The 25109-nt window shown below is 47.2% G+C and overlaps 1 protein-coding gene across 6 annotated transcripts in view; it reads right to left on the bottom strand.

Annotated features, from left to right (window-relative positions):
* The window catches only part of ACER1 (alkaline ceramidase 1), a 57646-nt gene that overhangs the window by 6000 nt on the left and 26537 nt on the right, over positions 1 to 25109 (bottom strand). For 3 of the 6 annotated variants that reach the window (XM_020916781.2, XM_070464854.1, XM_070464853.1), the window contains 3 exons: positions 2544 to 2658; positions 2314 to 2455; positions 942 to 1079 (listed from right to left, as the gene is read on the bottom strand). In XM_020916781.2, the coding sequence (XP_020772440.2) occupies positions 942 to 1079; positions 2314 to 2455; positions 2544 to 2658 (395 nt within the window). Of the gene's footprint in view, positions 1 to 941; positions 1080 to 2313; positions 2456 to 2543; positions 2659 to 20368; positions 20633 to 25109 lie in introns of those variants that run through there. The other 3 variants (XM_020916779.2, XM_020916780.2, XM_070464855.1) reach the window with 3 other exon arrangements.

Below are 25109 nucleotides of genomic sequence, written 5' to 3'. Positions count from 1 at the left end.
CCTCCCTTTGGGATTGGCTCAGGCTGACTGTAACCAACTGGAGGTCACAGCTCTGGCCAAGAAGACTCTCTCTGCTACCTCTCTCCTTCCAGATTCTTGCAATCACTCCTTTCCATCACTCCCCATCCCAGGTCTCCTGATGATCATGGAGTCCCACTGTTATTAACAGAGGGATTCTAAATGATCTCTAGTGATGTTCCCACAGTCTGCTCTCTCCTTTGTAAACAACCCTTTTATACAACTCTCCTTAAATGGCCCCATTTGGGAGTTCCTTCTCTAGCCTGCCAAGACATAGCATGGGTTAAAAATGGTAATTTTTGGGGACTTCCCTGGTAGTTCAGTGGCTAAGACTCCATGCTCCCAGTGCAGAGGACCCGGGTTCAATCCCTGGTCAGGGAACTGGATCCCACATGCCACAACTAAAGAGTTTGTATGCCGCCAAGTAAAGACCTGGTGCAAATAAATAAATAAATATTTTAAAAAATGGTAATTTTTTATCAGGAGAGTGAAACCCTGAACAATTAATGGGTGACATTATACGAAATCTAGGGGGATAGAGAATACAGGTTGGGGACCTCCCTGGTGGTCCAGTGGTTAGGACTCTGAGCTTCCAATGCAAGGGGTGCAGGTTCCATTCTTGGTTGGGGAACTAAAATCCCACATGCCATGTGGCCAAGAAGAAGAAAAAAGGAACGCAGGTTGGCAACATGATGTTGGGGCTGGTTTATGGAGGTTTATGATACAATGCCCTCCACTTGTATGTGTGTTTGGACGTTTTCAGAGAAGGACAAACTCTGCCTTAGGTTTCAAATCCTGGTCCTGCCCCTAGCAGGCGAACAACCTGGGGAAGGGAACATGGTGAGGTTTTTCTTTGGCAGATGGGTGCAGTTCTTGGAAGAGAAAGGGGCGCCACCTCTCTGGGCACCTGCAGTCACACCCACTTCTTATACTCCTGGACCACGATGTAGACAATGTGCAAGCCAATGGTGTTTAGGGCGTATGCGTTGATCGTGGGCTTCAGGAAGGACAAGCAGGTACTGACCAGGGTGATGGTGACGATCAGTGAGATGTACCAGGACCTGGAGAAAGAGAAGGGCTCAGCTGTGATGGGCAGGGGGAGGGTGGTTGAGGGGTATTCCTGTGGGGTTTGGGTAGTCACATGGAAATCTCATGGCTGAGATGGATGAGAAAAGTGAAGGGGTTCTGAGAAGCCCAATTGAGCTCAGAAAAAGGTCTTAAGACTCCCAGGTGGGCTCAGTATAAAAGGTCAGACAAAGGTCCCAAGGCCCAGGTAAATTCAGGCAAGAGTCTCAGGTGAGCCAGGTGGGATTAAGGAAGGAGCACCAGGGGTCCCAGAAACTATTAGGAGAGAGGTCCTGAAGGCTTGGGGTTCCCCGGTGGCTCAGTGGTAAAGAACCCACCTGCCAATGCAGGAGACCCGGGTTCCACCCCTGGGTCAAGAATATCCCCTGGAGAAGGAAATGGCAACACAACCCAGTATCCTTGCCTGGAGAATCCCATGGACAGAGGAGCCTGGCAGGCTACAGTCCATAAGGTCGCAAAGAGCCGAACACGACTGACTGACTGACGAGCAGCAACAGCCTGGAAGGCTCAAGTGGGTCAAACAGGGTCAGGAGAGAGATTCAGATGGGTCTCAAGTCAACAAAAAGGGGGCCCAAGAAGATCCAATGAAAGATGCCAGAGAGACCAGGTGACAGACTCAGGGAAGAGGTCTCGGGCCCCAGGTAAGCTTAGGCATGGGGTCCTGGGATGTCCTGGAGAAGGAACTGGTAACCCACTCCAGTATTCTTGCCTGGAGAAGCCCATGGACAGAGGAGCCTGGCAGGCTACAGTCCATGGGGTTGCAAAGAGTCAGACACGACTGAGCACACATGTGTCTGGGACCCCAAAGTAGGCGCAGAAAGGCTCTGGAGAGGGTCTCAACTCTCCAGGTGGGATAAGAGGAAGAATAAGCAGGTGGGTAAGGGGACAACAGAGGACAAGATGGTTGGATGGTATCACCAACTCAAAAGACGTGAGTTTGAGCAAACCTGAGGAGATGGTGAAAGTCAGGGAAGCCTGGGGGGCTGCAGTCCATGGGGTCACAAAGAGTCAGAAATGACTGAGTGACTGAACAACAAGGGGATGACTTCCAGGGTCCCAAAGATGCTCAGAAGAGGGGTGCCTGGAAGTCTGGTTAGGTCAGACAGGGTCAGGAAAAAGTCCTGGGGTGTTGAGGGGAGGAACTCCAAAGAGGGCCTGGAGGATAGATGGGCTCCGGTCGGATTGACAGAGGGCCGGCCCCTGCCCTACCTGTTCTGCCCGAGGAAGGTGGGGAAATAGCAGCAAGGCAACCATATGCTGTAGCCGCTGGCCAGCAGCCACAGGATAGCGATCTCATCCAGCATCTGGCCCAGAAAGCTGAGCGTCATGTGAAAGTACATGGAGAACAGTCCTGGAGGGAGAGACAAAGACAGGTGGTCAAGGGTGTCATCCCGCTTGCTCTCCACCCGCGCCCCCACTGTCCCAATGTCCCCACCTACCTGTGATTGTGAAGAGAATAAAGAGCACATAAATGTAGCGGGAGCGTTTCTGGATATATGGGTGCATCAGAAATGTCATGAGGGGCCCAAAGACGAGGAAGGTGACATTGCTGAACTGGAGAAGGAAGGGGAAAACATGATGAGGGGTTGTCAGACAGGGAAGGCCGAGCATGGTGGCCCTCAGTCATTACCCAACTGGTCAGCAGCCATCTTTCAGGCAGTTAACCAACCCAGGGTCTAGCCATCTTTTAGCTGACCAGTCAACCACTCATTGGTAGATCCATTACTCCATCCATTACACTGTGGGCTCACTAATTCATTCAATGCACATGGTGAAGACTATCTACTAACATTTTCCTTTCAGCAACAGTGTCCTCCAGGTTTGAGCTGGGCATCCAACTACTCAACTAAAGACTATATTCCCCAGCCTTCCTCGAAGCTCACTGTGGCCTTGTGATCTGCTCTAGCCCATGGGATAGAACTGTAAATGAATCTATCAATATAACTTCCAGGTCAGTTCTTGAGAAGCTGCTTGAGCCTTGCTCTCTACTTCCTATGGACTGAAATGCAAACATAGTGGTCATGAACTGGCCTTGGCCTTGTAGACAAGGAAAGACAATGCAATACCCTAGTGACTCACTTCTAAAAAACAGCCCGAGGGGACTTCCCTGGCAGTTCAGTGGTTAAGAATCCACCTTGCAATGCAGGGGGTTTCCCTGGTAAAGAATCTGTCTGCAATACAGGAGACCTGGGTTCGATCCCTGGGTCGGGAAGATCCCCTGGAGAAGGGAATGGCTACCCACTCCAGTATTCTTGCCTGGAGAATCCCATGGACAGAGGAGCCTGTCAGGCTACAGTTCATGGGGTTGGGAAAGAATCAGACAGGACTGAGCAATTAACACCTTCACTTGCAATGTAGGGGACATGGGTTCTATTCCCAGTCAAGGAACTCAAATCCCACATGCAATTAAGCCCCCACATCTACTGAGCCTGCACACCACAAGTAGAGAGTCCATGTGCTTCAACAAAAGATCCTGCATGCCAGAACTAAGACTGTGACTAAGACTCAACTCAGCCAAATAAATAAGCACTAAAAAAGAAAAGAAATACAGGGAGCAGGGACTTCTCTAGTGGTCTAGTGGCTAAGACTCTGCGCTCCCAATGCAGGGGTTCCGAATTCTATCCTTGGTTAGAGAACTAGATTCCTCTTGCCACAACTAAAGATTCTTCATGCTGCAACTAAGACCTGAAGCAGCCAAATTATTAAAAAAAAAAAAAAAAATACAGAGCACAGTGGTGGGTTTGGAGAAAATCATTCACCTGACACAAGGTCAGCATCTACTAGCCTAGGTCCTGGTCACCTGTACAGGTTCCCAAGACAGGAGCCCTCCTGATTCCAGGAGAACCCAAAGCTCTCCTGGGACAATGATGGAATCAGCTCAAAGGTCACCATTTAAGAGCCCAGCCTTGGCAAACTGGTTTCCCAGCCCATGGTACCACCTGTGTCCTTGTTTTCCATGCCAAAGTCTCTGATGTTTATCAATGGACAAAGTCAAACACATCTCCAGGAGGGTCACCCACTTCACAGCAGCTATCCTAGAACACAGAGATCCCCCCCTTCCCAACTTACCCTGTCTATATCACAAGACCTTACCCCACTGGAATAGATACCCATGCCAAAGCAGGATATCAGACTTTCTCTTTTAGGAATTTGAAACTTGGAGCAGGCACAAAGCCTGGGAGTCACCATGATCGAGTTGCATCATTGACAACTCTCTACAGAGGCCCTGGGATATTGTTGTGATATATAAGATGTGACAACCATTTTGCCACCCATGAGAAGACAAGGCTGAGAACAAAAAAGCAAATGCTTGAGGACAGTATTTGCACATCTGCTGAATCCTGCAGACCTACTGTGGGTCCCAGCCTTCCTAAAACAACTCATCTTTCCTTTTTTTTTTTAATTGCTATATTTTATTTATTTTTTCATTTATTTTCATTAGTTGGAGGCTTATTACTTTACAATATTGTAGTGGTTTTTGCCATACATTGACATGAATCAGCCATGGATTTACATGTATTCCCCATCCTGATCCCCCTCCCGCCTCCCTCCCCATCCCATCTCTCTGGGTCTTCCCGGTGCACCAGCCCTGAGCACTTGTCTCATGCATCCAACCTGGACTGGCGATCTGCTTCACACTTGATAATATATATGTTTCAATGCTATTCTCTCAGATCATCCCACCTTTGCCTTCTCCCATAGAGTCCAAAAGTCTGTTCTATACATCTGTGTCTCTTTTTCTGTCTTGCATATAGGGTTATCGTTACCATCTTTCTAAATTCCATATATATGCGTTAGTATACTGTATTGGTGTTTATCTTTCTGGCTTACTTCACTCTGTATAATGGGCTCTGGTTTCATCCATCTCATTAGAACTGATTCAAATGTATTCTTTTTAATGGCTGAGTAATATTCCATTGTGTATATGTACCACAGTTTTCTTATCCATTCGTCTGCTGATGGGCATCTAGGTTGCTTCCATGTCCTGGCTATTATTAACAGTGCTGCGGTGAACATTGGGGAGCACGTGTCTCTTTCAGTTCTATTTTCCCATCTTCCCATTTTTTAACACATCTCACTATCTTTCCAATATTCTCTCTTTCCCCCTCGTTTGTTTCTTTGTTTGGGTTTTTGCTTAAGTTAGTTTTTTTTTAATTGAAGTATAGCTTATTTACAATGTTGTGTTAAATTCAGGTGTACAGCAAAGTGATTCAGTTATACATATTTGTATATTCAGTTATATATATTTGTTCTTTTGCAGATTCTTTTCTATTATAGGTAATTATAAAATTCTGAATGTGATTTCCTGTGCTATACAGTAGGTCCTTATTTATCTATTTCATATACAGTAGTTTGTATCTGTTAATCCCAAGCTCCTGGTGTATCCATCCTCTTTGGGAACCATAAGTTTGTTTTCTTTGTGTTTTGTAAATAAATTCACTTGTATTATTTTCAGATTCCACACGTAAGTGACATCATGATATTTGTCTCTGTCTGACTTACTTTACTTAGTATGATAATCTCTAGGTCCATCCATGTTGCTGCAAATGGCAAAGTTTCATTCTTTTTTTAAAAAAAATTTTATTTATTTATGGCTGTGCTAGGTCTTCAGTGCTGTGCGTAATGGGGGCTAGTTGTAGTGAATAGGGTCTACTCTTCAATACGTGCACAAGCTTCTCGTTGCAGTAGCTTCTCTTGTTCCTGAGCACAGGCTCTGGGTGTGTGTGCAGCTTTAGTTGCAGCACATGGGCTTAGCTGTGCCATGGCATCAGGGATCTTAGCTCCCTGATCAGGGGTCAAACCCACATCCCCTGCACTGGCAGGCAGACTCTTAACCACTGGACCACCAGGGGGGTCCTGTTTCACTTGTTTTTATGGCTGAGTAGTATTACATTGTATATATGTTCCACATCTTCTTTATGCATTCACCTGTCAAAGGACATTTAGGTTGTCTCCATGTCTTGGCTATTGTAACAACGCTACTATGAACATGGAGGCGCATGCATCTTTTTGAATTAGTGTTTTTATCTTTTCCAGACAAATGCCCAGGAGTGGTAAGGTAGCTCTCTACAGGCTGAGCCCCATGAATCCATCAACAGTGGTATATTAGCTAGGGTTCTTTCATAGCAAGCAACAGAAAATGATTCTGGTGAACTTAAACTATAAATATAAATTGTGTGTGTGTGTGTGCACGTGTGTGGTTACTTATTTAATTGACCAAATTATTTATTCATGTATTTGTTCATTCATTCATTCATTACAAGGAGCTCAATAATTAAAGGTATTGCAGAGGACAGGAAAACCAGAAACCAGAATAGCTTTGGTATTTTTGGTATTTGGTAGCTTTAATAGACAATCTCTCCAGGGGGCAATTTTGGGTATGAATGAAATCAACTGTGTTCAGTCCTTCTGTGCAAGCCCAAACTTCAAATTCTGGAGAGTGAGGATGTCCCTGGTGGTCCAGTGGTTAAGAATCCACTTTGCAATGCAGGGGAAGCAGGTTCAGTTCCTGATTGGGAAACTAAGATCCCACATGCCACACAGCGACTAAGCCCATGTGCCACAACCATGGAGCCCATGCATCACAACCGCAGAGTCCACGAGCTGCAACGCAAGATCCCACATGCTACCACTAAGACCTGACACAGCCAAATTTAAAAAAAAAAATGTCTGGAGAGTGTAGCCTGGGCCACATCCGATCCTTGGAGGAGATGACTTTGAGTGACCATCCCACCAAGACCATAACCAGGTGGTTGATGATGGGGAAAGGGAGCCATGGATACTGAATGGGCAAAAACCCCTCACAAATCTGATGTCCCCTCCATCTTCAGCCACATGCCAGCCTTTGGGGAAACCAAGCATGCCTAAAGATGCTGAGCCATCCAGCCTCTCAAACTCTTAAGCCTCCACTTAGAACACATCTGTGATTCCCATACCTCAAATCCAGATTCTTTAACTTGGCTTACACACTCCCTCCATAACTACCTTTCCCCACCTTCAACTGTACAAGCCGGGTGGAAAGGATAACTCAGCTCCTCCAAAGGAGTCATACTTTACTTCTTACCTCCTGGAGTTTGCACAGACTCTTCCCACTGCCTGTAGGGCTCTCATTCCCACGCAGCCCTCTGTGCCAGCCCAACTACTCTGTATTTAGCCTGGGGATTGCTTTCTTCCTAAAGCCTTCCTAAGCCCACCAGGCAGGGTCAGGGTGGTCTTCCTTTGTGTCCCATGTAGCCCCATGTTCCTGACCCTGGTCTCGCTGTTCTGGAACTATCTGGGTCTCCTGCTACATCTAGTCTTGAAAATAGGGATTGTGGCTTCCCCGTTCTCCATTATAACCTCAGGAGCCAGAATACAGTACAAAAAAGTCTTAATGAATGACCCAGACAACCATGATGGCATGGAGTCAAACATCCTACAGTGTGAAGCAAGCGGGCCTTAGGAAGCATTACTATGAACGAAGCTAGTGGAGGTGACGGAACTCCAGGTGAGCTATTTTAAATCCTAAAATATGCTGGTATTAAAGTGCTGCACTCAGTATGTCAGCAAATTTGGAAAACTCAGCAGTGGCCACAGGACTGGAAAAGGTCAGTTTTCATTCCAATACCAAAGAAGGGCAATGCCAAAGAATGTTCAAACAACTGTACAATTGCACTCATTTCACATGCTAGCAAGGTTATGCCCAAAATCCTTTGAGCTAGGTTTCAGCAATAGGTGAACCTAGAACTTCCACATGTACAAGTCAGGTTTAGAAGAGACAGAGGAACCAGAGATCAAATCGCCAACATCTGTTGGATCACAGAGAAAGCTGCTTCTGCTTCTGCTTCACCGACTATGCAAAAGCCTTTGTGTGGATCACAACAAACGCAAAATCCTTAAAGAGATGGAAACACCAGACCACTTTACCTGTCTCCTGAGAAACCTGTATGTGGGTCAAGAAGCAACAGTCACAACCTTACATGGAAAAACTGACTGGTTCAAAATTGGGAAAGGAGTATGACAAGACTGTATATCGTCACCCTGCTTATTTAACCTCTATGCAGATTTCACTATGCAAAATGCTGGGCTGGACGAATCACAAGCTGGAATGAAGACTGATGGGAGAAGTATCAACAGCCTCAGATATGCAGATAATACCATTCTGATGCCAAAAACTGAAGAAGAACTAAACAGCTTCTTATTTTATAAAAAAAATTATTTATTTATGGCTGTGCTGGATCTTTGTTGCTGCGTCTGGGCTCTTTCTCTAGTTGTGGTGCACGAGCTTCTCATTGCAGTGGCTTCTCTTGTTGCAAAGCAAGGGCTCCAAGCACGGGCTTCAGTAGTTGTGGCCTGTGGGCTTCCAGGGTCTAGAGCACAGGCTCAATAGTTGTGGTGCGCTGGCTCAACTGCTCCCAGGCATGTGGGATCTTCCCAGATCAGGGATCGAACGTGTGTCTCCTGCATTGGCAAGGGAATTCTTCGCCACTGAGTCACCAGGGAATCCCTAAACAGCTTCTTAATGAAGGTGAACGAGGAGAGTGATCTACTGACTGGCTCTCAAAACAGTTCAGATGGATTTACCTGTCGAACACGGGAAAACACTTGGCAAGGACGTGTCTCTGGTGACCCAGTGGTTAAGAATCCACCTGCCAATGCAAAGGACATGGGTTCAATCCCTGGCCCGCGAAGATCCCACATGCTGAGGGGCAACTAAGCCTGAGTGGCATCAAGTTAACTGTGCCCACATAACCTAGAGCCCATGCTCCCCAACAAGAGATGCCCACACATGCTGCATCTAGAGAAGGCCTGGGCACTGCAACAAAGCCCCAGCTCAGCCAAAAAAAGTAATGAATTTTAAAAAATACTTGGCAAAGGGTCCTACATCTAGAAAGTTCTGAATAGAAGGCGCTATAACAGTTACTTTCCAATCTTTTGAGCACGTGACATTACAGGTTGTTCTTAATCCTCACACACCCATCAAGACCAGGCTTTCTAGTCCCTGTTTGGCAGTGAGGAATCTAAGTCTCAGAGAGGAGGAGTAATTTCTCTGAGGTTGCACAGCTCTGAAGTTTGCTTTTACCACATGCTTTGAAAGATAGGATGGGAGTTCCCTGGTGGTCCAGTGGCTAAGAGTCTGCGCTCCCAGTGCTGGGGGCCTGGGTTCCACCCTTGGTCAGGGAACTCGATCCCACATGCCACAGCTAAAGGTCTCACAAGACTCAGCTAAGACCCAGTGCAGCCAAACAAATAAATAAAAAAAATTTTTTTTAATTTAAAGAAAAACACGAGGACTAGATGTATGGTGATGACTAAAGGGGGGCTCCCCTGTTTCCTGGATGTGTCATCTAATTTCTCTGAGTCCCCCTTTCATGAACCAGTAAAATAGGAGAGAATCATCAATGCTGTCTAGGTTTTGATGATCGTCTCCTATTTTACTGTAAACCTGCTGCTGCTGTAAACCTAGACAGTGTATTAAAAAGCAGAGACATTACTTTGCTGACAAAGGTCCGAATAGTCAAAGCTATAGTTTTTCCAGTAGGCATGTACAGATGTGAGAGTTGGACCATAAAGAAGGCTGAGTGCTGAAGAATGGATGTTTTTGAACTGTGGTGTTGGAGAAAACTCTTGAGAGTCTCTTGGACAGCAAGGAGATCAAATGAGTCAATCCTAAAGGAAATCAACCCTGAATATTTATTGGAAGGACTTCTATGGAAGATGAAGCTCCAATACTTTAGCCACCTGATGCAAAGAGCTGACTCATTGGAAAAGACCCTGACTCTGGGAAAGATTGAAGGCAGGAGGAGAAGGGGACAACACAGGACAACATGGTTGGATGACATCACTGACTCAATGGACATGTGTTTGAGCAAGCTCCAGGAGATGGTGAAGGACAGAGGAACCTGGTGTGATGCAGTCCATGGGGTCACAAAGATTTGAACATGATGAGTGACTGGACAAGAACAACAGCAATGCTACCATGAAGGCTGTTGGCAAGGAATGAGGGGTGCATGAGGCCAGGCATTGAAAAGCTACCTTGCTGGGGACATGGTTTCAGCTCAAGAAATAGTAAAGGTTGCTGCTGCTGCTCTTGTTATTGTTGAAGGAGATAATAACAGCAGGCTTATTATTGGTACAGATGCTCCAAGCTCAGCTGCCTGCAGAATGAAGGCAGGGGTTCTGAATGTCCTTGAGTGTGTAGAATGAGGACACAGTGATGGGCGGTGCCTGTGACTAATAAGCTCCAAGTGGCTCCGGAGTCTCTGATAGAATCAGAGCCCAAGTTTCCCAATCACTGGCCCCACCCAGACTCCAAGAGTTGGGCGAGGCACCCACCTGAGATTATGGCCAGTCCTGAGCTCTCACGCACGTGAGCTGGACTGCTTGGGTCCCAGCCCCAGAAGGTGACTTCACCTCAGTTCAGTCATTCATTCACTCATTCATTCGCTCAACAATCATCCACCCCTTCAGTCCTGCCTGTGTGCTCAAGGACATTGCTGTTGTTGTTCAGTCACTAAGTTGTGTCTGACTTTCTTCAACCCCATGGACTGCAGCACACCAGGCTCCTCTGTCCTTCACTATCTCCTGGAGCTTGCTCTAACTCATGTTGATTGAGTTGGTTATGCCATCCAACCATCTCATCCTCTGTTGTCCCCTTCTCCTCCTGCCTTCAGTCTTTCCCAGCATCAGGGTTTTTTCCAATGAGTCAGCTCTTTGCATCAGGTGCCCAAATTATTGGAACTTCAGCTTCAGCATCAGTCCTTCCAATGAATATTCAGGGTTGATTTCCTTTAGGATTGACTGGTTTGATCTTGCAGTCCAAAGGACTCTCAAGAGTCTTCTCCAGTCTCCTGCATTAGCAGGCAGATTTTATTTTATTTTTTTAACCATCTGAGCCATCAGGGAACCCTCCCTTCAAGAAAATTACCAGTGTCTGAAATAAAGTCCCTGGGACTTCCCTGGTGGTCCAGTGGTTAAAACACCACACTTCCACTGTAAGAGGCATGGGTTTGATTCCTGGGCAGGGAACTAAGGTTCTGCATGCCACATGGCATGGCCAAAAAAAGAAATAAAAAAAACCCTAAAATCCCTCCCTTTATCAGGTATCCAGTCAGAGTTTGGGGGTTATTCTGTGCCTCATTTTCCTTCTCTATAAAATGTAGGCCTTGGGACTTCCCTGGTAGTCCAGTGGTTAAGAATCTGCCTATCAGTACAGGGGTTCAATCCCTGGTCCAGGAAGATCCCACATGCTGAGGAGCAACTCAACTTGTGCGCCACAGCTACTGAACCCACACGCCCTAGAGTTGGTTGCTCCGCAGTAAGAGAAGCCACTGCAATGAGATGCCTGCACACTGCAACGAGAGAGTAGCCCCCACTTGTCACAACTGGACAAAGCCAGAGCAGCAACGAAGACCCTGTGCAGCCAAAAATAAATAAATATTAAGAAAAAAAACCCCACAGACCCTATCTCTGAGCACCACAGTGAGGGCGAGAGAACTGAGTGCTGCAAGACCAGGGCGGGTTGGCAGTTTTGTTCACTGCTGCCAGCCCCCAGTGTCTAGAACAGTGCCTGGCATGCAGTAGGTGCCCAGGAAATTTTTATAGAGAATAGTGCATGCAAAGAATATGTGTCAGGGGAATTCCCTGGTGGTCCTGTGGCTAAGACTCTGCACTCTCAAAGCAGGGGGCCCAGGTTTGATCCCTGGTCAGGGAACTAGATCCCACATGTGGCAAATAAGAGTTCACATGCCACAACTAACAGATCCTGCATGCTACAACTAGGACCTGATGCAGCCAAATAAATAAAAAAAAATTTTTAAAAAAAGAATATGTGTCAGTAGTGCATACATGGGCCTGGCACTTGTGCAGTGTGCCATGGGGCAGCTATTATTCTAGAATGCTTTGCTGTTTGGATCATCAAAATCTGGCACGGCATTTGGTAAGTGGATGTGGCTGGATTCCTTAGGGCTGGAAGGAGGAAAGGGAGAGAGATGGGGGAAGGGAAGGAGGAGATGGAGGAGGGAGGAAGGAAGAAGGAAGACTGACTTGAATTAATGCCTCACCTCATCTCAGCCTTTCTCATTTACCCACCATCCTGGGCTAAAACCACAGCCCCTGGACTTCCCTGGTGGTTCAGTGGCTAAGAGTCTATACTCCCAATGCAGGGGACACAGGTTCGATCCCTGGTCTGGGAGGATTCTACACACCGCTGGGCAACTAAGTCTGAGTCACAACTAGTGAGCCCAGAGCCGCAGCTACTGAAGTCCACGCTATAGCGTCTGTGCTCTGTAACAAGAGGAGCCACCTCAATGAGAAGCCTGTGCACCACAATGAAGAGTATCCCCCACACATCACAACCAAAGAGAGCTCATGAACAGCAGTGAAAACCAGAGCAGCCTAAAGAAATAAATATTTTTTAAAAACATGCTTCTTTCCAAGGCACGACTTCACCTACAGTGACTTCCATGAAGACAGAAAACACCTGTTTTATCCTCAGCTGTGTCACCAATGCCTTTAAAGCTGGGCACCCAGTAGGCACTCCAAAAGAATTTGTTGAATCAATCAAATCAAGAAACATGGCTGGGGGGGCAGGAGGGATAAGTTATAGTTTAAGATTAATAGATACACACTACCGAATATAAAATTAACAATGAGGTCCTACTTTTCAGCACAGGGATCCATACTCAATACCCTATAATAAACCATAATGGGAAAGAACATGGAAAAGGATTTCCCTGGTGATCCAGTGGTGAGGACTCTGCATTCTAACTGCTGGGGCCCCAGGTTTGATCTCTAGGGGGGTAGCTAAGATCCCACAAGTAGTGTGGCATGACCAAAAAAATGTGTGCGTGTGTGTATTCTTTATATATATATATGTATATATACACTTTATATGTATTCTTTGTGTGTGTATATATGTATATCCCTTGGATTCTCCAGGCAAAAACACTGAAGTAGGTTGCATCTCCTGCATTGCAGGCAGATTCTTTACCCACTGAGCCACCTGGGAAGCCCCAGCACTCCACAGAAGCCCCCTTGTTGCATAGGTACTCAGTCCTCTGAAGCAGGAAATGGCAACTCACTCCAGTATTCTGGCCTGGAAAAGTTCACAGACGAACCTGGCGGGCTACAGCCCATGGGGTCCCAAAGAGTCGGACATGACTGAGCACCATGCATGAACTTGGTAAATATCTGCTGAATAGGAGGAATGAATGAAAGAGTTTTTCTTCCCTAGCACATACCACAGCCTGGCATCCCATACCGTTGACTCTTGTTTAGTGCTTCCATCTCCCAGGGCACCAACCCCACTGCCCATGTATGCACGCTCAGCCGTGTCCAACTCTCTGTGACCCCATGGACTGCAGCCCACCAGGCTCCTCTGTCCAAGGGATTCTCCAGGCAAGAATACTGGAATGGGTTGCCATTTCCTCCTCCAGGAGATCTTCCCCACCCAGAGACTGAACCCACATCTCCTGTGTCTCCTGCATTGCAGATGGGGTCTTTACCTGCTGGGGCACTGGGGAGGACCCATTCCAGCCCCATGAGAACAGGCATTTCTGTCTGCTTTGATCACCGCTGTATCGCTGGAGCTGGAGCAGTGCCTGATTCCATCAGTTTCTGATAAATGAGGAGGGAAATAAAGGGGTCATTTCAATCTACCCCGGCATCAGTGCCAGGAGGCTAGCAGGGTGGGGGTCACCAATGCCTGTTTCTCCAAAGGAGAAGAGAGATCCAGAGGGACCTACTGAGTCTGGGCCCAGGCTGTAGCAGGGGCATTCTCATCAGTTTCAGATGTGCAATTATTCTATTCATGGCATCTGCTCTCCCCGAGGGCAGGAACCATGCCCTCCTCGGTTTCTGTCGGGCCTGGCATACCAGAGGTGCTCTGGAATTAATCGCTGTTGCTATGGGAATTCCCTGGCAGTCCAGTGGTGAGGACTTGGCGCTTCCACTGCCAGGCACAGGTTCAATCCCTGGTCCCTGAAACTATTAATATAATCCTGCAAGATGTGCGATGAAGCCAAAAAAAAAAAAAAAAAAAAAAGGAAAGAAATCGCTGTTGCTGCGAATGTTGAGGAGAAGAAAGGCAGAAGAGGGAGGTGTAGTTTTGAGCTCATGGGACCTGTCAGTCACAGCCAGGTGCTCAGAGAGGGGTGGGCCTTGAGCCTGGGTCACACAGCATCCAGGGAAGAGAGAGATGGGAGTTATTAGCACACTGCAGAGGCCAGCCATGCCAAGGTTGTCAGAAGAGGAGGTGAGGAAGCCGATGGAGGTGTGGGCACTGCAGCTGGCAACTTCTTGGCTCTTATCTCCCCATCTGTTCGATCCCCACCCCCCACTAGACTCCCCCTACTCATTCCCACCTGCCCATGCAAGTCCCCACAGCAGGCACGCCATCCCACTGCTCTGGATCTGAGCATCTGGGAGGGAGTTTTCTAGAGAGGATGGGATGCATTGCTTCTGAAACTTTGGCAGGATCCCAGGGAAGAAATTTCAGCAGCACAGCTGCCTCTGGGAGTAAAAGGGGGCAGGGAGCCTTGAAATATCTCCCTATACCACTTGAAACTTTCCCAACATAACAGCAGCCCAGAAGGAGGCCACCAAGCCAAAGCAAACAGGCACCCACTGGGGTGGCCCACGCACCTCGACTTCTCCCCATGCTCATCCTATCCCAACCCCTCCCACACCCCCACCACACTCTGTCCCAGCTGGACCACACTTCCAGACTCCTGGCCAGGTGTCCCAGCCACCCCCACATTGTGGAGTCCCCGATGCTCCCAAGTCTGCCATGGCTTCCCAGTGCCCCCACGAAGGCGCATGGATTCTTCCACCTGGCAGCCTTGTCTTGGCCTCTGGAAACCTCACCAGCCCTTTCTCTCACCTTCCGTCCCTCCCCTCAGGCAGGCAGCCTAGGTGCTGGCTTCCAGCTACCAGTTCTTGCTCTCACCTCAAGACCTTGGCATATGCTGTTTCCTTTGACCCATCCACCTTAGAGAACATTAACTTATTGCTTAAGCATCGAGGCTCCCTTCCCCACCCACCAAACGGGGGCGTCACACCCCACCCCATGGTTCCCCACCATTACTTCCGGAGCCCTGTTTCTCCCTTAGTCACGAGCTAACCATGGGGGTGGGAGGAGTCCATTCCTAACTCTGAACCACCCCCTCCACAGCCTGGGGGCCCTAAGCCTCTCTGGGACCTGGAATCACCCAGCACAGGTCGGTTTACAGCACTTTTGCTGAATGGATAATGAGTCAATCGATGAATACAGGATAAATTTCAAACACTCCAACTCAGTATTGAAAACTTCATCTTTGCATTCCCCTGGTGGCTCAGTGAGTAAGAATCCACCTGCCAATGCAGGGGACACAGGTTAGACCCGCAAAGACTCCACATGCCGCAGAGCAACTAAGCCCTGTGGGCCACAACTACTGAAGCCTGAGTGCCCTAGAGCCCGTGCTCAGCAAGAAGAGCGACCACGATGAGAAGCCTGCACATGCACACAGCAATGAAAGAGTAGCCTCTGCTTGCTGCAAATAGAAAAAGACCCTGAGCAGCAACGAAGACCCAGCACAGCCAAAAATAAAATTTGTTAATTAATTTTTTAAAAACTTTCATCTCTGGCCCCATATTTTGGGCACAGAGACACACTTTCCCAAACTGGTTTTCCCTCTTTTACTTCCAGAACTTAGCACATCATTTTCTTCTCTTCTGCTCTCTTTCCCAGACTCCTACCTGCCTCGGTGAGCTCCTATTCTTCCTTCAAAACCCAACTCCTAGGTGCCCTCCTCCATGAAGCCTCCAGAAACCTGAGCCAAGTCCTCTAGCACATCCTTCCTCTATACCCTGACTGTGGTGGGCTGGGCCCTGCCTCTACCAATCCCAGGCTCACAGCTCCTTTCCAGAAGATCAACAAGAAAGCAAAAGATTCTTCAGAGAGCACTGTTTTCCAATTACAAGTTATGACTCCTAAATGGATTGTGAATGGACTTAAAAATTTCTTTCATGGGCTTTACCTGGTGGTCCAGTGGTTAAGAATCCACTTTCCAATGCAGGGGGCGTAGGTTCAATCCCTAGTTGGGGAACTAAGATCTCACACACTAAGGGCAACTAAGATCAAGTGCTGCAACTACTGAGCTGTGAGCCTGTGGGCACAACTAAGATCTGATGCAACCAGAAATAAATCAATAACTTAAAAAATTTTTTTCTTCTACGTCGTCTTTCATTTACATACCTAGATCAAAACATGCTCTTAAATAGCTGCCAGCATTTTGACATGTATTCAGCACTACACAGATTGGTGAAAAATATTATGGCTTCTTTTTATTTTTTGGCTGTGCAGTTTACAGGATCTTAGTTCTCCAACCAGGGATTAAACCCAAGTCCTCTTCCCTGGTGACTCAGATGGTAAAGAATCTGCCTGCAATGCAGGAGACCCAGGTTCCATTCCCGGGCCAGGAAGGCCCTCTGGAGAAGGGAATGGCTACCCACTCCAGTATTCTTGCTTGGGAAATCTTGTGAACAGAGGAGCCTGGCAGGCTACAGTCCATGGGGTCGCAAAGAGTCTGACACAGCTGAGCAACTAACACTTCCACTTCACTCTTCAATGAAAGGGCAGAGTCCTAACTACCAAACTACCAGGAATTTTCTATGGCTTCCTTTTTATTCATTTATTTATTGCCACTGCAAATGTCCCAGAGATGACATTAAACACAAACTTTGCCAGCCATAGGGATTATCTCTTTGGTGAAAGTTCCTAGAGGTACAATAGCAGGGTCAAGGTTAAAGTTTATTTGTGAATTGATGTCTTTTAAAATATTTTAAAATATTTATTTACTTGGCCGCACCAGGTCTTAGTTGCAGCATTCGAACTTTTAGTTGTGGTATGTGGGATCTAGTTCCCGGACCAGGAATCAAACCTGGGCCCCCTGAATTAGGAGCACAGAATCTTAGTTACTGAACCACCAGAGAAGTCCCTGTAAATTGATTCTTTGACACAAGTTGTCAGCTTGCTTGCAGGAGGCCACAGAATGTGAGTTTGCCCACATTCATAAAAACAACAACAACAACTCATTTTTAACTCCTGATTTGAGAGGCCAAAAAGAAAAAAATACATTGTTTTCTTTTGGGCTTTAAAAAAGAAAAACTTCTTATATGAATAGGCAGACTACAGCCCCCCTGAGTCAAATCCAGCCCACTGTCTTTTGTATGGCCCATGTGCTAAGAATGATGTTTACAATTTTAAAAGGTCACAAAAAGGGAATTCTCTGGTGGCCCAGTGGTTATGACTCAGATTCCATTGCAGGTGGCAAGGGTTCCATTCTTGGTCAGGGAACATCCCGGGAAAAAAAAAAAAAGGTTTCAAAAATTAAAACAAGGACAGTGTCTTGTGACATGTGACAATTAACTTGAAATTCACATTTTGGTGTCCACCAATAAAGTTGTATTGGCATTCAGCCATGCTCTTCTGTTTACATATCATCTTGGCTGATTTCTAGCTACAAGGGCAGAACTGAGTAGTTTTGAAAGAGGTCATGTGGCTCCCAAAAATCCAAAACTATCTATTTGGGCTTTCCAGGTAGCTCAGATGGTAAAGAATCTGCCTGCCAATACAGAAGACAGGGATTTGATCCCTGGGTTTGATCCCTGGGTCGGGAATATCCCCAGGAGGAGGGCATGGCAACCCACTGCAGTACTCTGGCCTGGAGAATCTCATGGACAGAAGTCTGGTGGCCTATATAGTCCATGGGGTCGCCAAAGAGTTGGACATGACTTAACTAAACAACACTGTCTATCTGGCCTTCACAGAAAGAGTGTGTGGGGGCTCAGTGGTAAAGGATCCGCCTGCCAATTCAGGAGACACGGATTGGATCCCTGATCTGGGAAGATCCTACATGCTGCAGAACTAAGCCTGTGCACCACAACTGCTGAGCCTGTGCTCTGGAGCAACTACCGAGCCCGCGCGCTACAACTGCTCAAGCCTGTGCCCTAGAGGCCGGGCTCCACAGCAGGAGAAGCCACTGCAATGAGAAGCTCGAGTACCACAACTAGGAAGCAGTCCTTGCTCATCGCAACTAGAGAAAAGCCTCCACAGCCAAAAATAAATACATAAACTTTTATATATATATATAAGGAGTTTGTGGATCCCCGAAGTATGTGCCTTATTAGCTGTAGTGATGGGGTTAGGGAACTCAGAAGTGTGTTGGAGGAGAAAGTCTCTTCTATAACAACTCAGATTCAATTCCCCATGCCTTGATCTATTTGCCAAAGCCTTTTGAGTAGAATAAAAGACATCCTAGGGGATTCCCTAGTGGTCCAGTGGTTAGGACTTGGCACTTTCACTGCCAGGGCCTGCTTTCGATCCCTGGGGTCGGGGAGCTAGGATCCCACAAGCTGTAGAGCCAAAAAAGAAAAAAAAAAAAAAGATGTTCAAGGTAAATACTTCTGTTTCTGTCTGATAAGCATCCGGAAAGGCAGGTATCGGATGCTAATGATGTAGAAATCTCTGTCTGAATACGTGTCATGACCAGAACTGATTTTTAGACTTACAGCCTTGGCGAGTTATCTGCAGGCTATTCAATTTTCCACATTTAGAGATGGGCTGAGGGCTTCCCCGGCAGCCCAATGGTTAGGACTCTGTGCTTCCACTGCAAGAAGGCACAGTTCAATCTCTGGTCCAGGATCTAAGATCCTGCAAGCCCCAAGGCACAGCAAAAAAAAAAAAGAGAGAGAGACAGGTTGAAGAAGAAGGATAGCATGGAGGGGAATTTTGCACAAGAGCGCACGGATCTGGATGCAGCCCACACCTGAGCCAGCCCTCTCTCCATGCCTTCTGTGGGGTGGGGCTGGAGATGGAACTTTCTGAACTGCTGGGGAAAGCAGAGAGGAGGGTTCCAGAACCCCCAACCCTCTTCTCTGCCTCTAGGCATTGGCATATTCAGCCCCCTCTCATTTTATAAGAAAAGGCCATTGAGGACCAGGAACAGTCCGTACCTCAAAAGCTGGGGCAACCTCAGCAACGCCTTGGTTCTGGAACTCTCATGTTCCAGCTCTGGAAAGTGGTGAGGTCAAAGGTAACAGAGTCAGAGCAACTTGGGTATCGTGGCACTGAACTCCCCCCTCTCCAAGAAAAAAACCTCTCCTGGATGTGTCAACTTCAAATCCCATCTCTGAGTACCAGGGCAACCCTGGGCATATCCTTCAGTCTCCCTGAATGCCTGTTACATCACCTGGAAAATGGAATTAACTAACTCCATATACTATGCATGCATGCTAAATTGCTTCAGTTGTGTCCAATTCTTTGCAACCCCATGGACTATATAGCCCATCAGGATCTTCTGTTCATGGGATTTTTCAGGCAATAATATTGGAGTGGGTTGCCATGCCCTCCTCCGGGGGACCTTTATATGTGGTGCCTAATTCCCAGGGAAGATTAAATGGGGTTTTTCAGGCCAAATATTTAGGACGATGCCTGACACACAGTAAGTGCTCAATAAAGGCCATTACATGCAAGATTGCATGCTCATCATTTATTGAGCATGTACTATGTGCAGGGCACAGAGTAAAGGATGTTTCCTCATTACCCACCATCCTGGGGGCTCCAGGAAATGTCCCCAGCACCCCACACAGGATAGCACAGCCGCACGTGCCTTTGGTCACTCACGTCTTTCAAGCTTCAGTTAAATGCCACTGCCACTGACACATCCATCGACACAGGATTTTTGAGCTCTTTTGATGTGCCCCCATAGCAAGGGCTGGGGAAAGGATGACCAGTCATCCTGTTATACCTGAAACTGAAGGGTCTCCTGACATAAGACTTATGGTGCTGAAACCAAGACAGTCCCAGTAAACAGATGATTTAGTAACCCTGGGCTGAGAATATAGCTGAGAATAAAGTAGACATAACCACCTGCTCCAGGAAGTCCTCCCCGATCCACCCCTCCACCACTGGCTCAGAAGCCACCTCTCGGCTTCTCTGAAGCTGCCTGTGCACCCCCCTTTAAAGCACCATCACCCTGGCTTGTGAATGCCCGGGGTAGCCTCTGTATCCTCCTCTCCAGGAGGGCAGAGAGGGCTCTTTTTCAGATCACTATTGCGAGGCTCCTGCCAAACAGAGACAGTCTGATGAATGAAAGCCAGCAAGGCAAGCCTTGCCTAACAGATGAGCAAACCAAGGCCCAGAAAGGCGGGCCACTGGAGCAGGATTTCCCGGAGGTGGAGGAGCTGGGGCTTGAACCCCTGTCAGCTGCGACTGTCCCGCCAGCCCCCCCTCCCGGCCCCTCACCGTGTTGTAGAACTCGGCCACCAGCTGGGAGTACTGGAAGTTGGGCTCACACCAGTCCACCTCGGAGCTCTGGTAGGCGAAGATGCTGGGCATCTTGACACCTCACCTGCCGCCCGCTGGCTGCGTCTGGCAGAGAGCAGCATCTGAGCCTACAGAGGGACAGGCCCAGCCAAGGCGGGGAGAGGATGGCGGGGTGCCCTGCGGCACGCAGGTCGAGAGGAGGAAAAACCTGCTGGACGGCTCCCTGGTTGCACCAGGGACAGCCTGCCTGTGAGGTGGTGGCAGCTGCCCTGGGCGAAAGCAGAGGGGCTGGCACCATCCAGGGAGGGCAAGGGGGAGTGGGAAAGGGGCCTCCCTTCCCTGCTCCCTAGGAGTGGGAGTTAGGGAGACTGTTCCTTGGAACAGTAATTTTAAATACTGGTGATGTTACATCACCGTCCTCACTTTACAGATGGGCAAAGTGAGGCAGAGGGCAAGATCCTTTAAGGTGAGGACACCAAGATGTGCACACAGGCAGGCTCCTGATTCCAAGTTTCTAACCACTACCCAGATGCCACCAAAGCTACACACCACAGCCTCCCAGATCCAGGCCAAGAGCTGCGTACCTGCCCCAATGGACTCCACTCAGCTCCCTTGGGGGCCTTTGGTGATAGGACCTCCTTTGAGGGCCTCAGTCTTCCTGTCTGGGCTATGGGAGACTGGGGTGGATTGAAACCATTTCTCTTGGGCAGACAAGACCTCAAATACCTGGAGGGTCTGAGTTTCCAATGAATGGGAGGAGACTGGAGTTCCAGGCCTAGGGTTCCCAGTCCTGACTTCCCAGGGCTGCGGAAAGCTCTGGTTTGAGAGTCAGACAGACTTGAGTTTGAATTCTGAGTTCCTCCCATTCCTAAGCTGTGTGACCATGGGCAAGTGAATGCACTTCTTTGAGCCTCAGTTTTCTCACCTGTAAGATGAGAAATAATAGTACTTCCCTCTTAGGGATTCTGTGAAGATTTAATAAGCTGATATAGCATTTCCCTAGGGAGAACATCTTTTGGTGAGGTGGACCTGCTTCAGAATCACTTAGCTGTGTGGTGAGAAATCTATTTACTCTTTTCAATTCTCAATTGTTACAGAAGTGGGGCTCATATATGTTTATGCCTCAACATTTCATCCCTTTGTTTGATAAAAAGCCCTTCAGCAGGCAACAGTATCCAGCTGGACCATCTAGACATTATTTACTTATACTGTATTTATTTTAAAGTAAGTTTGTCTTCCAGCTGTTCATAGCCACTTTCCATTCATGGCAGAGTTCTTACAAGTTTCTTCTTAAAAATAAACTGACTGAAGCCTTATAATGCTTGTGGTGGTTACAAAAATCTATACAGGTGAAAAAAACTGCATAGACAGATATAAATGCACAGATATGAATAATGACAAACTGTTGAAATCTGAATAAGGTCTATAAATCACACTGACATAAGTTACTTGGTTTTGAAATTGTATCATTATATAATATGTAACCCAGGTAAGAGAAATTGGAGAAATATGATAGAAGGATATAGATCTGTCTGTACACTTTTTGCAACTTCTTGTGAGTGTACAATTATTTCAATATAAAGAATTTTTTAAGTAACTGGTTTGGGGTTTTCATTGGTGGTCAACCAAACGTGGTCCATCCAAGCAAAGGGATATTATTCAATGTTAAAAAGGAAGATTCTGATACCTGCTGCAATATGGATGAACTCTGAGGATATGATGCTCAGCGAGAGAGAAGCCTGTCACAAAATGACAGATACTGCCTGATCCTACTCACAGGAGGTCCCTAGAGGACCTCAAACCATAGAGACAGGAAATGGGGGCCAGGGGCTAGGGGTGGGGGGTGGGGAGTGGGGAGTGGGTATTTAATGAGCACGGAGTTTCAGCTTGGGAAGATAAGAAAGTTCTGGAGATGAATGGTGGGGATGGTTGCACAACATGTGACGCTACCTAATGCCACTGAACTTAGGCTCAAAACCGGTTAAGACGGGGACTTTCCTCGTGATCCAGCGGTTAAGAGTGTGCACTCCCAATACAGAGGGCACAGTTTCCATCCCTGGTTGGGGAACTAAGACCCTGCATGCTTCAGGGTGTGGCTAAAAAAAATTAAGATGGTACATTTCATGTTATGTATATTTTACCCCAATTTTAAAGTAATAGATCTAGGTTTTTAAAGGAGGTGTTATTTGACAAAATACCTTAAGTAGATAAGAGTTTATGGAGGGGGTGGATATAGGAAAATCTTGAGGGTCATCTGTAAAGTCAGAAACTTGGGAACTATTGAGTTGTGTATGTATGCTGATGGCTTAGCCCAGAGCTGGCACTGAATTAAAAGAGGCTATTATACCACCATTACCACCATCACCATCATCATAACCTGTTTTTGTTGTTCACTCAGTTGTGTCTGACTCTTTGTGACCCCATGGACTGCAGCATGCCAGGCTTCCCTGTCCTTCACCATCTCCCAGAGTTTGCTCAAACTCATGTCCATTGAGTCAGTGATGCCATCCAACCATTTCATCCTCTGTCATCCCCTTCTCCTCTTGCCTTCAATCTTTCCCAGCATCAGGGTCTTTTCCAATGAGTCAGCTCTTTGCACCAGATGGCCAAAGAACTGGAGCTTCAGCTTCATCATCAGTCCTTTCAGTGAATATTCAGGGTTGATTTCCTTTAGGATTGCCTGGTTTGATCTCCTTGCTTTCCAAGGGACTCTCAAGAGGCATCTCCAGTATCACAGTTCAAAAGCATCAATTCTTTGGCACTCAGCCTTCTTTGTGGTCCAACTCTCACATCTGTACATGACTACTGGAAAAACCACAGTCTTGACCATATGGACCTTTGTCAGCAAAGTGACATCTCTGCTTTTTAATATGCTGTCTAGGTTTGTCATAGTTTTTCGTCCAAGGAACAAGCATCTTTCAATTTCATGGCTACAGTCACCATCCACAGTGATTTTGGAGCCCAGGAAAATAGAATGTCACTGTTTCCAGTTTTTCCCTATCTATTTGCCATGAAGTGATGGGACTGGATACCATAATCTTAGTTTTGAATGCTGAGTTTTAAGCCAGCTTTTTCACTCCCCTCTTTCACCCTCATCAAGAGGCTCTTTAGGGACTTCCCTGGTGGTCCAGTGGTTAAGACTCCATTCTCTTAACGCAGGGGACCCAGGTTCAATCCCTGGTCAGGGAAATATATCCCATGTGCTACAACTAAGGGCTTCCCTGGTGGCTCAGATGGTAAAGAATCCGACTGCAATGTGGGAGACTTGGATTTGATCCCTGGATTGGGAAGATCCTCTGGAGAAGGGGCCGGCTACCCACTCCAGTATTCTTGTCTGGACAATTCCAGGGACAGAGGAGCCTGGCAGGCTGTAGTCTATGGGGTCACAGAGTCAGACACAACTGAGCAACTTTCACACTCACACTTCACATAAGCAAAGACCCAGCATGGCCAAATAAATTTTAAAAGGAAAAAAAAAAAAAGAGGCTCTTTAGTTCCTCTTCACTTTCTGTCATTAGAGTGGCATCATCTACATATCGGAGGTTGTTGATATTTCTTCCAGCTTGTGAGTGATCTAGCCCAGCATTCCACATGATGTACCCTGCATATAAGTTAAACAAGGTGACAATATGCAGCCTTGCTGTATTCCTTTCCCAATTTTGAACCAGTCAGTTGTTTCATGCAAGGTTCTAACTGTTGCTTCTTGTACTGCATACAGGTTTCTTAGGAGAGAGATAAGGTGGTCTGATAGTCCCATCTCTTTAAGAATTTTCCACACATCACCATTATCACCATTATCATCACCACCTCCATCATCACCATCATCTAAAATATGTCAAATACTTTGATGTTCACACTCTGCCAGGTACACCGTCACCTTCAAGATCCTCTGAAGGAATGGAAAAGACGTCACATTTAGAGGTGACAAAAGTTTCCAGAGCCTGGATTAAAAACTTGGCTTGGCTCTCTACTCCTCTAGATCAGCAGCAACCTCACTTGTGGTCACAGCCCACGACCGTCACCATCACCCCAGCCTCTCTGAGCCCAGTTGGAAGCAGACAGCCTCCCGCGTCCCTCCCTAGTCAAATCTGGGCCAGGAATAGTTGTCAGGATCTGGTTCTCCTGGATCCCGGTCAAGGTTTAACAGCTGGAAGCAAGATTATGAGATGCCTACGCCCAGCCCCGCGTGGAGTTTGGGAGCTTGCCCGCACACATGGATGGGGCAACAGGATGGTGAGACAGGTGCGTGGGTGCTGTAGGGGTGGTGCTCACCTCCTGCCAGATGGCAGGTGTGGGAAGTGCCAGAGGCTGGGTGGAGAGGTGACAGGTCTCCGTGGGCATGCGATAAATTAGCACAGACGGCAACTTGAGACAACACACCTTTCCTATCCTACGGTGCTAGAGATGAGGAATTTGAAAGGAGTCTTATGGGAGGAAAATCCAGCTGTGGGCAGGGCTGTCTCCTTCTGGAGGCTCCATGGGAGAGTCCAAACTCTAGATTTTCCTAGTTTCGAGGGGCCATCTACATCCCTGGCTCATGGCCCCTTCTTCCATCTTCAAAGTACATCATCCCCTCTTTGGATGTCATCATTTTACTCCATCTTACCCCCTTTTCTCTGATCTGAACTTGCTTATAAAGACTCTTGTGAAGACTGGATCCGCTATGTAAGACAATCTTCTCTCAGGATCCTCAATTCAATGACACTTTTGCCATGGAAGG

The sequence above is a fragment of the Odocoileus virginianus genome, chromosome 3 (genome assembly GCF_023699985.2).
Source record: "Odocoileus virginianus isolate 20LAN1187 ecotype Illinois chromosome 3, Ovbor_1.2, whole genome shotgun sequence".
NCBI classification, from domain to species: domain Eukaryota; kingdom Metazoa; phylum Chordata; class Mammalia; order Artiodactyla; family Cervidae; genus Odocoileus; species Odocoileus virginianus.
The sequence above is the reverse complement of the archived record's forward strand: the minus strand, read 5'-3'. Positions and strand labels throughout refer to the sequence as shown.